This window comes from Oculina patagonica, chromosome 5 (genome assembly GCF_052425735.1).
Source record: "Oculina patagonica isolate OP01 chromosome 5, crgOcupat, whole genome shotgun sequence".
NCBI lineage: Eukaryota > Metazoa > Cnidaria > Anthozoa > Scleractinia > Oculinidae > Oculina > Oculina patagonica.
In genome coordinates this window covers 21,753,366-21,767,238 of record NC_135762.1, presented here as the reverse complement: position 1 = coordinate 21,767,238, position 13,873 = coordinate 21,753,366, and the positions used below count along the sequence as shown (strand labels likewise).

The window sequence follows — 13,873 nt, the reverse complement described above, 5'->3', positions numbered from 1 at the left end:
AATAGGGGCAAAAACAATTAATACAAGAAAGCTCGCCGGGACATCAAAAAGGTGGCTGCAAGTGCTTACCAGTAATAGGGGTGGCCATTTAAAAGGGGTTTTATTTACAGCATTATACTGACAATAATTTTAGGACATTAATAACTGGCCACTTAATAGGGGTTTCGACTGTATTTAGATTTTACCTTCTATTGTCCACTCTGAGCCTTGATAATCTCCTTCTGATGCACCAGGCACAGGAGTGATACACAACAGATGTGATGTGCACACTATAAAACAATCCAAAATGTTCTGAGGATAGTTAGCATCCACAACAGTAACCTTGCTGCACGAGTGTGTGCTGCTACCAATCCACACCATAGATACTTTAGGTTCCAGCTTTGGGTCCGTTGCTGATCCTTCTTCCTGGTCACGAGCACTGTCTGTGTAAAATACACTGGTCGCGCCGATAACTGAGCCACCATCTTGGGTCTTACCACCAGACAGATCCACACCAGCTGCACACCAGATCTGCACAAGGGTGATTAATCTGTTACGAATTGTAATTCATTCCGACTACATCTACATTTTATGATACATTGAACCTCGTTTAAAATACCATATGTACCACAGAAGCTAAATCTGTTCAGACACCTATTTATGATATATATTTTGCATTTTTTCAGTAACTATTACATAAATTTCTTCTCCGTTACACATAAGAGCTGCAACATATACCCCCCCCCCCCCCTGCATCATTTGACCTCGTGTGCCTTTAAGCAGTTTGAAAGTTATTTGTTCCGATAGTCAGGGAATATTGCATTTTCTTGTATTTGGAAATTCCCTGCAAAACTTGCAAAACATTTTGTTTTCTTGTTCATCAAACTGGAGCCATTTGTACCGTCCTTTCTTCCCATGATTTCCGAAACTTCCGTGTTCTTTTGGTCGGAGCTGTAGCAGGCATTGAAGTTGTTGCGTTGATTTCTTGATCTTCCTTTCCTCCAAAGGAAGAACTCAGTGAGCTTTGAACTTGTTTTCGTTCGGACATTTTGACAAATTGTATTTTGGAAGAAAATATAGATGCGACCAAGATCTACTGAGCAAACATGAAAAGCCGCCATATTACATCCCACAATGCATTTCATTTCGAGTAGAACCCAGACTTTTACCTGCCAAGAGAATGGCTATCGTTTTAGCTCATCGTTTCGAAACATTCGTTTTCGCAGAAATTCTTCGTTTGCTTTGTTTGCTTTAGTCCTTTTAGTTTGATGCAAAAGCAATATTATTTATCGGAGAACTGTAACTTTACTCGTTCACGTACTCGTTTCGGGCAATTTTCACTCGTTTTGGACGAGTGGACGACCGTTAAGTTCAAGCACTGTTATCATTATCTATCCTCTTTCTGTATCAGTGTAGCACAAAGCAAGATGAGCTAGGTACCATTGAAACCATTATCCATAATAAAAAGGTGTCTGTATTAAATGCATTTCTATAACGTGGAGGTTGACTGCATCTGGTTAAACATGATCCTTTTAGGTTTCATTGCAGGAAATTTTCATTTAGATAAGAGAGCTTGAGTCAAGCCGATTTATCTGGTACCATGTCAAAACATCCACTGAGTCACACCTGCCTGTTGACCTGTTACCCACCCATATGCCGTGGTTTTAGTTTAATTTTGCTTTCAAACCTGTTTGATTTTTATTTCCCTTGATCTCAAATACATTATTATAATATAGAATAACAGAAAATCCAAATTGAAAATAATAGTGAATAAAACTTCAAATTAAATTTGAACCACAGTATAGAAATTGCTGCAAGTAATAAATGAATTCATTAACTAATCAAGTAATTAATTAATTAATGATTAAATTAGGGGGAAGTGGTTCTAATTTTACCAAAACAAACATTTTCTTGACCCCAAAACATTGATTGATCTGAAACACCAGAACGTACCTTCATTCCAGGATCGTTAAGATTCAGAGGTCTACAATAAACTGGCACAGGAACAGAAACAAGACTTTTTCCTCCTTCTGCAACCTCTGTTGAATATTTGGCAGGGAGACTCCAGCCATAAGCTTGCATTCGACCCTCAGCAACATCTGCCGACAAACACAAGACAATCTGCATTATAGCAAGAACATAATTTAATAAGTGTTATTTTCCACTGGCTGAGTGAAACGAAATAAGTGGAAAATGTTTTTCTCACACACCGCTGGGACCTGGGAAAGGGTCATGTGACTTTTGGCGGGCAGTTGTTTTTGTTGCGTCCGCCATTGCTGACCTTTTCCCACCCACCCGCCCTAAGATTTTTAGTTTGTGCAGTATTTTTTGTCAAAATTCACATGAGAAAATTTTTAACATCTGAATTAAGACTACAGATTTGAAACAAGCTTTCTTCCCACCCTCAGCAAGAAACAACAACAAACAATATATTTTTTTTTTAAATTGTATAGTGTTTTCTGGTAATTAGCACTTCTAAAATTAAATAAATAGATAAATAAATAAATATATTGTATAGCACTAAAACTATAAATGAAAATGAGATAATCTTCCTTTATCATCTTAACTGAGGTTCCTCATGTAAAGCACCAAGTTGGGACGTAGGCTCTCCTTTCCACTCTGTGTTTCTTATGTACAACATACCTGAGTTGAGAAAAGCTCTGACTTGTCTGTAACGTTCTCTTCTCTCAACAAGTCGCTGTCTGTCAAAGCTACACAGAGAAATTAAAGTACACAACACAAATAATTACATTAATAACTCACCTTCATACAGGTTTATAACAGAGCTTTCAAAAAGCTCACTACTTAAGTTACAGAGAAATGTGGTTTTAACAAACTTACTCTGATTCAGAATTTTGGTTCATTATATCCAATTAATAAGAAAAAGTTTTCTCATTAATTTGTCTATTCCCCTGCCTAAAATTCTTAAAAATTTCATACTTGCTCAAAATTCTGCTCAGACAACAAAGTCCTGCATGGTACATAGCATTTTTTATTTGCATCTCATAAAGGGGTGAATTTTAATTAGAATGGTTCTTTATTGACTCTTTTGGTTAATTTGCACTCACTAGAGTTTGTAATCTGCGGTTCCCCTTAACATCAAACTGATTTTGCTTTCCTTTGCAGCCATTTTGGTATATTATAAAACACAATTAACAGATCTTTTTATGTTTGTTTTAATTATTTTTTTTTATTTTTCCTTCTTAAATTCTGCTTGAAATTGAAATTCAAATTTAAGATGCTTATCACAAAGTTTCCTTACTTTTCACTGCCAAATCCTCCACCACTGGCCGCAGATATTGAACCGGTAGATCCAGAGTTTGATCCAGAGTTAACTGAGGCGCTGCGTCGGGAGGCAGGAGATGACTCTCCCTCCCCCTGAGGGGTATTGTATCTGATGCTCACCATGGGAGGAGCAGGCTTTTTAGGAGACGGACCAAACAGATTGCTGAAACTGGTGAAATAATGTTATGTTAGCTGTCATTTTTACTCACAAGAATCAAAATATTGCCTTATGTTGTTCACATTCAATATTTTAACAACTATTCACCGAGGTGGAGGAATAGTTGTTTTAGTATATACTCAAACAGTGAGAGAATATAGCCTGAAAGGATGACTTTTGACTAGTTAATTACGTTAACGAGTACAGTTTTCGTGCGCGAGTTGCTCCGAGGTGAATAGCAAAGGATATTCAGAGTTTGAGTAGCGTATCAGCCCACACCAAAAACGCTATCCACTGTTTGAGTGTATACTAATTTACTTTATACAGTACTGCTATTTCTTGTAATTCAGCGGCATGTTGAGATCAAAGACCAAGTTTCAGCAGTGTCAAACTCCCCCAAGCTTATACCTATCTTGACAAACAACACTTACAATTTCCAAATGGATGATTTCTTTTTCTGCTGCAACTCAAGGTTTCTTTCTTTTGATGCTCTGTTAAGGAAGAAAACAGAATTTTAAAGACCAATCTAAAGATTTCTTGAGGAAGAAATTATGAAGATGTTTTAACCACATTCCAAATATAGTACCACATTGGACTTTAGCAATAAAGACAATATATCGTCAAAAGAGCATCGTTTTTAAAAGGTATTGGGATTTCAAGTTTTTATTTTTTTCTCAAAATCAAGCTTCAAAGTTGGGGGTGCGGCTTATCTATGAGTGCGGCTTATACACGAGTCTTTACGGTACATTACAATTTTAGACAACCTCTAAGGAAAGTACATTCAATATAAAAAATTTGTGACATACTAATTTGTGTTCACACACATCTTTTAATAAGTGCTTGTGCTCCTAAATGATGCAAGGGTAAATAAAGTATTGTTGTTGTTGTTGTTGCTGTTGTTGTTACAGAAATGTTACCCTTGTTAGCTTGTAGTTACCTGATCATTTCTGTCCATCTTACAGCTTCTTGCAGTTCCATCAGTCTTTCCTTGTACTGGTTTCTCTCCATCAGCACTCGAGCCATTTCAACTCGTGTAAACCTCTTACGATGAGCAGCTGATACACTGGCCTAGAAATGGAATGCGGTTATTATAATTCTGTCACTTCCAAACTATAATATTAATTCCCCTGACAAAATCCTATACATTTGATAAATTGTTGTAAAAAAAACTTTCTGCTGAAATACAAATTTTCCATGTTTGATCTTTTATAAAAATTATGTCGAAATCGAGTAAATAATGACAAGAAAATTCAGTATGGCAGATTATACTGGAAGTGTGGTTGAGTGAGGTGAAGACTTCTCATGCTCTTTTCTCAAAATATAATTAGTTAAATACATGTCTGATGCACAAATAAAAGCAGACCTACAACAAGATATCTGTTTAATTTTTGTCCAGAATGAAGTACTAAACCTTTACCTCTTTTAAGGCCACTGTTGCTTTTTCTGCATCCATTTTGATCCTGTAAGAGAAAAAAAATTGAATCAGTAAATGCCTGCAAGTCCATTTACCAACAAAACAAATAAAAGACTTCATCCAACTAGGTACCAGCAAATCAATGGAAAAAGTTAGCGGAACTCTTTACATGAAAACAAAGTCAAACTAAAACAGGAAACAGCTTAGCAAAGTTTTGAGAACAAAAACTGGCAATCAAATATTTCATGCTACACAAAACACAGCAACAGGGTTCATACTCTTTTGAGTTGTTGAAATTCCATGACTTTTCATGACCGTTTTCATGACTTCTCCAAGTTTTCCATGACCAAAATTTGACCATTTTCTTGGAAACCATCTTCATTTTGGGCATCTTTTCCAATTTTTGTCATGAAAGAAACCTAATTTTTTTGTACTGTTTAAACAACATCATTTTCCATTACTTTCCATGTTCGAAACATTTAAATTTTAATACTTTCCAGGCATGGAAAAGGAAATTCTAAAATTCCATGACTTTCTAAATAAAAACACTCAAATTATACTGTACAACCTCTTAAGTTCCTGCTCCAGCTCTGATATATGCGTCGACAAGCGGGTCTTGGTGTCTTGAAGTAACATGACTTCATCTTTAGCTAATTCCCTCTCACTAAAATGGTTAAAGGTGTAAAAAGTAAGATAACTTTTACCAGTATGTCATCTTGCTAAATACAAATAATACTATTTATAAAAGATACAGTTATATATTAAATTAAACAAATCTTGTCAAAAAGTTTCAAACTGCTCCAACTTGTACTGTACATAATATGCAGAGACCAATAAAGAGAATAAGTATGTTGATGTCAACTTACTTGGATAGTTCCTCCACTCTCTTCAGAAGATCATTCTTTTGAGTGACAAGTCTGGTTCTGCGATTGAATTATAAACAAGTAAAAATAAGAACAATTATGACTAACACAAACAAAGATTGAAAAAAGCATTTTAGAAGAACTGATTTGCTTACTTTGCTGTTAATAGTTCCTTGTTTTCCTTAAGCACTGTGTCCAATTCTCCGACCATTGCTGTGATATCTGCACCAGTGTCCACCTGTCCAATGATGTCTGGCTCTTCAACTGACAGCTCAGCAAACAGTGAATGTGCACTGACACCCTCAGGTAATGTCTCCAGGTCTAGAGATATTGGACGCTCTGCCCCATGTCTGCCACCCTCTCTCCTGATCACATCCACTGGCGAGGATGATAAATTGGGGTTCAACTCTGGAGTTGAGGCCATGATAGCCGCAGCATCGTTACTCAAGTGAATAAAGCTTCCATCTGGGGGAGTTTCAGACTGGCCGGACATCACTCTTTCGACATCTGTCACTGTCATGATCGGCATGTTGTCAATGTCTGTGAGATGACAGGTTGCAGTGTCTAAACTTTGCACGGAACTTGCTGTGCTTGAGCGCGAGCCTTTGGTTGCAGCATCATTAGTCTTAACATCCATTTTATCACTGGTAATGATAACTGCCACATTATTTGTGGTACTAACATCTCCAGGAGATACTTGATTGTTCTGGATTGCAGGGGAAGCTTCTCCTTCAGCTGTTGCCTTACCAGTCCCTGCAGCTACAAGAAGACAACAGAAAAATTTGTTACTGGACTGGAGCTGAAGGCAATATCAGCAAGTACTAACTGATTGGAAAACAACATCAACACAGGGCTGAAAATAATTTTTTTCCCTTGAAAGGTCATGCGTCCAACTAAGTCACCATTTTGATCAGACAAAACAAAAGTCAGGTCAGACATGTATCATATTACAGTACTGCTCTATGATGTGAACCTGCTAAGCTTATGCATTGTCAATGCAGAACATTGGTGTTTGCACTGGAAAGCAAAATAAAATGTTGTCTGAACATTCTGTTTGACCACAGTTGGAATTTCATTGGACATTGGCAAATTGTGGTCAGACAGTGTCCGATGTCCGACAGTTATTTGCAGCCCTTTCAACAACAACAACAAACCTTTCCTGACACCAGCAAGTTGTTCTTCTTCAAGAGACATCTCGTTACTCTCTCGTCTGGGAGAAGGAAATGCTGGCATTGTTGCATCCACGTCAGGGCTCTTAGGTGCCACCGGGGAGGTGCCAGGAGGTACCAGTTCCCCTAAAGAGTTTGTGGGGGTTCCCACTGGGGACCGTGGAGAGTCAGTTGAGACAGCCCTTGGTCTGTTGAAGAGTAAAAGTTGGTATGAAAAATCTAAAGTGTAAAGCATTTGAAGTCATCACATTGAATGTCATTGAAAAATAGGTCTGCAACGTGTATGCACACCTACTGGGATTTTTTTATTTAAGATCATTATTTCTGCGACAAATTCCAAACAGCTTATCAAGAAATCCAGCACTGTTACAGTAATTTTTCTAAATCTTCCTCTGAAATGTCAGAGAGACAAGAAATCATCACCATTTTATAGATGACCTCAAGCCACTGCACACTAAAGGCAAGTTATTTTTTTTCTTAAAAATACGTAAAATTGTAGGTTTGGACTAAAGTAAAGTCTGTGTCCGAGCCATGAGGCTCATACAGCCGGAGCTTATCCGGGTTTCCGTAGCATTAAGCGACTAGGAGTATTGCTACTCCCCACTGGATGGGATGCTAGTCCATCGCAGGGTTTCCCCCCCCCCCCCCAGCAGTAAATTTGCCGGTACCCATTTATACACCTGGGTGGAGAGAGGCACTGTGAAAGTAAAGTGTCTTGCCCAAGAATTCAAGTTTGGACTATAATCCCTTAATATTACCTACTAAAAGAATAAGACTACTCACCCTTGTTTTCATTGAGCGACAGTCAACTTTGCTGCACCTCTTTGACTATTCACTCAAAGAAAACTTGGGCTCATAGTCTAATTGTTAAATACCACGGTATATCAATACTTTATAAGTATATAGTGATACATCATTTTGAATTCATTATTATTTGCTAGTAGTGGTCATTCTAATCCACAAGTTAACAAGTTTGTGCAAGTCAAGGGAAGAACAAGAAAAGTAAACTAACTTAACCATAACTATATTAAACTTTTAAACGTTTAGTTACTAGTACCTAAAAGGAGTTCTGACTGGTGTATCTGCTGTGGAACTTGAACCTTTCCTGTCATTTTGCTGTAGTCTTTCCATGTGTTGATGAAGTAACTAATACAAACAGAACCCATTAAATAGATTTAGCCAAGCCTTAAAGCGGAGCTCCCCAGTTATTGACTCTGCCCTTCATGTAAAACTGAATTTGCTGACCAAAGACAGGGAAAAAATAAGAACTTGAGCTTGCAATCCAATGGTAACCATTACCTGGTCAGTGGTCAACTTAATAAAAATATGCGACATTGATAAGTTCTACACCTGAGCCCACAATATGGTCTGTAATACTGTTTGGCGGATTCCTTGTTTCGACAGCTGTCAATTGACCATATCATGGATGTTCAGTAATTATTAACCTTTCGTTTTTAACATGCCTATAACTGGGGTATGGCCACCATGTTGCGTGACGTAAGTATGTGTGTACATACGCACCCACAAGCCATGCCACTAGCCAAGATGACCATAAAAACTCAAATGTGTGGTTTTCCTTTTTCTATGCATGCGTGATTGTCCCTTTTGCATGGTTTTGGGGCTTTGCTCTGCAGCTCTTCGGGCCGCTGGGGAGCTCCACCTATATCATAGAGCGATTTTTCACTGGAGTGTTGAAAGTAATTCGCATTTGCTTTAGTTTTGCATTACAATGCTTAGTAATTGGTCAAAACAAACTTGTGTCACTTTCTTAACCAAACAGAAGTAAAACCAAAACCAATTGTGACTTGTTAGCACATGTTTTCCCACACTTTGTGCCGGCCACATATATTTGCTTTAAGTTTTGATTGGTTCACTGGATTATGTGTGTCCTTCGTGATTGACCAGAGTGATTACTTTGGTGTTTTGCTTTTATGACACTCAATTGAAAATCGCTCTATCACATCATTGCTAAAATTCTGTTGAAGCACAGTTTATTCATCTTAAGCATAGTTTTCCCTGTTGCACAGAGTTTTGAAATCATTTACGGTGGTTTAAAAGAATTCAAAAGAAAGTTTCTATTTTCAAAAGAAGAAAACTATGCAACATGTGGAGCAGGATAGGTTTTTTTGGACAAAAGATGCTCCACAAAGTCAGATTTCTGACTCACCTCAGAGTGTCTTTCATGAAGGGTGTGGTATTCACGTTTCATCTCTGCTATTCTCTCGTCCTGCCGTTCAACTGAAAACAAAAACATTTAATTAGAACATGCAAATTGTTGAGAGTAATAATATATACTACAATATTGTGGTGTGTAAAGTTGTGAACAATGGTAAAAGCAACATGGAAATGGCAACTGTTTTGGGGGACTAGGTTGAATTACATTCTTCATAGGGTATACCCCATATATTGTTTAGGATGAGGCTTAATTATTCAGTGGCATTGATCCACTGCCCCACTTCACTGTATTTCGGAATGTTTTGATATTTATTGTTATAATTTTAAGACCCACTCTAGTGGTTTAATAGTGCTGGGTTTTGGTTGGTTGATAGCAAACCACACTCAGCACCCCCGGGCACTACAAGATCATGTTATCCTAGAACTTAGGTTAGGTTAGGTTAGGGTTAGTTTGGTAAACAAAGAGCTACTCTGTAGAAATGTTACCAATAAAACCATTATTATTATTATTATTATTATTATTATTACTTCTTGCGAAAATTACCAAGAAGGTACTGTAATGATTCGATTTAGCGCCCTCCTTCCAATAAGCGCCCCCTTCCGAATAAGCGCCCCCCTTCAAATGTGTTTCTGTTAAAAAGCGTCCCTATTCCAATAAGCGCCCCCATTCTAATAAGCGCCCCCATTCTTATAAGCGCCCCTATTCTGATAGACGTCCCTATTGTGGATACTGTCCCTATTGAAGTCATTGACATCAAATAGATTAACTCATGAACATCCCCCTTCCGTACAGGTATATATTTACTACAAAATGAACAAATTATTCTTTGAAAAAATAACTGAATTTTCAACAATTTGTTACTGTTGCAGTTTATGTTATTGTAAGTTATTTTTATGTTTTGTTTTGAAAATTTGGTTGTTTCTTAAAAAATTAAATAAGCGCCCTGTCCCGAGTAAGCGCCCTGTCTCAAATAAGCACCCTCCCTTTAGGTGCCAAAAGTAAATAAGCACCCCGGGTGCTAAATCGAATCATTACGGTAATTAATTATTGACTGTTATGATTTTATCCAGTGTAAAAACTGTCAATGTAGGATGATGTGGTGATTATATTATAAATATTGCATAAAGTTTTACTGTAAACAATTACTATGTTATTAGACTTGGTGTCCCTGATTAATAAACATTAAAATTTTAAAAGCAGAGCAAACGTTTTTAAAAGCCAGCAGTCACTCACTGTGATCTTGGTAGCTTTTGATGCGAGAGTCCAGACTTTTGTTGTCATGTTCTAGTGTATCAATCTGCTTCTGGGTTTCTCTCTTTTCAACTTCGATCTGATCTTCAATCTCAAGGTATCTCTGCAATGATTACATATAATGGTAAGCTCCAATACTCCATCACTGTTCTTTCCAGGATTCAAGGAAAGTCAGGCTCATTGTGGTTTGTGATTTTGCAGAATTTAAAAACAAACCATTTTTCTGCAAATTAAGACAGATCTGACTGTCAACCATTTCAGCATCATTTCAACAAAACTAACATCTTCATGCGCTCTAAACCGTGAAGGGAACAGGGGGGGATCTGAACCTCCAGGCTCCCATACCTTTTACTCTCACTTCCAGTACCTTTTACTTCCACCTCCTGCCCCTTTCTGTAGCAGTTCTCTCCTTTTTATCCCATATCCATTGCGAAATATAACAAAAATGTTGCAAAAGTTTTCTCTATTTCTCCCGGTACCCGCCACCTTAGGAATCCCGCTTCCCGCCCTCCCTTCTCCCGGTTCCTGCCCCTTTTCTCTCGGGCTCCCCCCCCCCCCTCCTATCCAATCCCCCTCCACTTAACTACTCCTTCCACTTATAGACAAAATAGATCAACTGAAATGGATCCATGTAGCGTCACTGGTTTGTGTATATTTACAAGATTTCAAAACCAGATATCCCTTCTGTAGGTATGTGAATTAGAATGGGGTACCATTATTTTTCCCTTGGAGTTATATGAAAGGGGGACCTTTTCTGTCCAAAATGGTATATGAAAAGGTAAGAGTTTGGACCTCCCTGGTACAGGCAGCCTCCTTACATAAACATATTTGGGAGTACCCTCCTCCCTGCTTCTGATCAACACTGTTAAAAAAACATCACTGCCAGATATTGAAGGTTGCTTTAAGGTACGCATGCCAAACAGTGTGTAGCATATGTCAATGTTGAATATGTGTTCTAAAACAAATGCTGAACCCTTGAAGGACCCTTAGCTTACTGAATGAAAGTGCTTCTACCAATAATATTTGTTGGCAATATAAACCTATCGCTAAAATCGATATTTCGTTTTTCTGTCACATGGAAAACCAATATATCATCACAAGATAAATGACACTTAGAACATCAAATAGTGAACTAGAAGTCTTAAAGTAAACATTTAAAAATATTTGACACATGGTTCAAGTTTACAGTACAGTCAGTGCAGGCTGTGGTCAGGAAGTAAATAATTGTCTTATTATTTTTTTTTTTTTCGCCCCCCCCCGCCTTTTATTTATGTGGGCCGGGGGGGGCGGGGTTTTTTTTAAATGAGTTTTTTTTTTACCATTTTTTTTTTTAAAATTTTTATTTTTTATTTTTTTTTTCTTTATATATATATATATTTTTTTTAAAATATAATAAAAATTAAAAAATTTTTTAAGGGGTTTTTTTTCAAAAAAAACATGGAGACCCGGCGTTTATTCGGGGCCCGGCGTTTAATCGAGAAAATACGGTAACTGATTACGTTCCCTTAATTATGTTTTCTACTTCACCGCTTTCCACTCACTCGACTAATCCTTCCTCATATACATGCAACAAGGGTATATTTGAATATCTGTAACACCTTAAAATGTGTTGCTTGTTAAGCTATTAAACTGGCTTATAAATGTAAATTGAACCTATAAAATCACGCATGTATACAGATTCAAAACAAAAAAGATTGAAAGCCTCAGGGAAAATTATGTCACTGCTTCGATGTATAACATACTGCAATATCTAACGCTACGAAAGGTAGAATAATATAAAAGGTAAATCAGACGTGCTTTAAACTGACAAAATTTGACTTGGTGTTAATATTTGTGGAAAATTTAATAGCACGCTACATACATGGAGCTTCGAAGTCTATAAAATCAAAGCGAGATAATTGTCATCTTAAAGACAACGCCTTTTCCATGTTCACTGCCAATAAAATACAAAACCGAAAGAACAATAATAATATTAAAGTAAAAGTTTTTCTTCCATGAAACACATCAATCGAAAATTGTATAGAATTTTCTACCAAGGACATTGTTTCAATTCCAATAGTACTATTTGTAAGCGTGAATTGAGAAACTGCTCTCGATTATAACGAGCAGATATTACACGGGAACTTGTAGAACTTATAGCTACACTCACAAGCTAAATTCACCACTAAAATACGGAAGGGTTCAATAAGAGATACTTCAAGAAACGATTTAAGGAGAGGAGATAATTTTACTTACGTTTTCAGCCAGTTTTCTAAGCTGCTTTTCTCGCTCGTATTGAGTGATAAGTTGTTCATTATCGTCACTCAATATTTCCAGCTCAACCAACTGTTCGTTGTTGTCGCCATAAGCACTATCCAGCTGTTCTAACACAGAAACCATAAGCGGCATGAGTCCTGACACAACTTCTTGATCATATTTTTGTATCATTCGTTCGAACTCGCTGTAAATACTGTTTGCTAGGTTCGACACTCTTTCCGACATGACAGTAGCGGCTCCTTCATCTCCACTCGAATAAACCACATCGTTTTTCTCTTCGTCGCCCTCCATATCGCATATATTTCTTTTCAGGCAAGACAGAAACACCTAAGCTTCATTCCCTTGATGTCTGGCCAGAAATAAACGAAGAAAACGGTTATTTTTTGCCATAATTGCTTCGCCTCTCATCACAGACATACTCAAGTGATTTCCATAAACCGGGAAAGACTGGTGAAGAATTTATTCCCCGCTTCTCTCTCAGCCAATCAAAGTCCATCAGGGATAAAAATAAACAATATTCCAATTAAATTGAGGGTAATGTGATTTGTGTTCAGTTATGTTTAGCAGATCATTCTGCAAGCCTATGAAAACGACAGTAATTTGAGTAAAATAAAAATTTGCGAGAACTCGATAGTTTGATTGAAAAACACCTACTCTCGCATTTTATATTTACCGTAATTAGGTAAGAAATATCACGTTTATTTTTTTGTGACGTCATATATGTGATGACGTAATTCTAAATTGAAAGAAATAAAAAACAATTTTTCTGATTCTATCGAGTTCATAGAATCAAAAGGAAATATGAAATGCTATGGACAGCTGGAAACTCTGGGAAAAAAACAAGTCATATGATAGTGTTTGTACAGCTGTTTCTAGTTCTTCCAAACACAAAAACTAACGTTTTCTTTGTCCTATTAATAAAAGGCTCATAAAATTGCTGTAAGAAAATGCCATTGTTCTTTTTCTGTATGAAATATTTACTACAGCGGTCGTACAAAAAGCCTAGCCTAGTAGGCAAGTCCAATTCGAGCCAGGTTAAATATGAGTTAAACAAAGCTGTGCCCACCCCACCCCACCCCCGGCCAGCCCCTTGTAAAAAAAAGAAAATTATGAGAAGAGTCCTATAAGAAAGGAATGGGAATACCCGTCGGAAAAATTTAAATTAAACCTCAAAAGGAAACCAAACTGGGCGTGGCTCAAGCTCTTTTTTACTGCTAAAAGATACCACTTTTCATGCAGAGGTATGACGGTGGTCTAATTTCTTGAAAGCAACGCTAAATGAGATCGTGACGGCTATATTAGCCTTCTCCCCCCCCCCCCCCC

The 13,873-nt window shown here is 37.3% G+C and overlaps 1 protein-coding gene across 1 annotated transcript in view; it reads right to left on the bottom strand.

The window, feature by feature from the left end:
• Positions 1-13,041, bottom strand: part of LOC144653255 (C-Jun-amino-terminal kinase-interacting protein 4-like) — a 22,766-nt gene extending 9,725 nt beyond the window's left edge. Inside the window, exons 1-15 of the mRNA XM_078513205.1 lie at positions 12,530-13,041; positions 10,277-10,397; positions 9,035-9,105; positions 7,925-8,013; positions 6,853-7,055; positions 5,854-6,457; positions 5,702-5,758; positions 5,404-5,499; positions 4,839-4,881; positions 4,359-4,489; positions 3,853-3,912; positions 3,242-3,433; positions 2,623-2,690; positions 1,933-2,078; positions 186-510 (exon numbers count right to left, since the gene is read on the bottom strand). Of these exons, the coding sequence (XP_078369331.1) occupies positions 186-510; positions 1,933-2,078; positions 2,623-2,690; positions 3,242-3,433; positions 3,853-3,912; positions 4,359-4,489; positions 4,839-4,881; positions 5,404-5,499; positions 5,702-5,758; positions 5,854-6,457; positions 6,853-7,055; positions 7,925-8,013; positions 9,035-9,105; positions 10,277-10,397; positions 12,530-12,841 (2,518 nt within the window). The 5' untranslated portion in view covers positions 12,842-13,041. The remainder of the gene's footprint in view (positions 1-185; positions 511-1,932; positions 2,079-2,622; positions 2,691-3,241; positions 3,434-3,852; positions 3,913-4,358; positions 4,490-4,838; positions 4,882-5,403; positions 5,500-5,701; positions 5,759-5,853; positions 6,458-6,852; positions 7,056-7,924; positions 8,014-9,034; positions 9,106-10,276; positions 10,398-12,529) is intronic.
• Between the last annotated feature and the right edge of the window lie 832 nt (positions 13,042-13,873).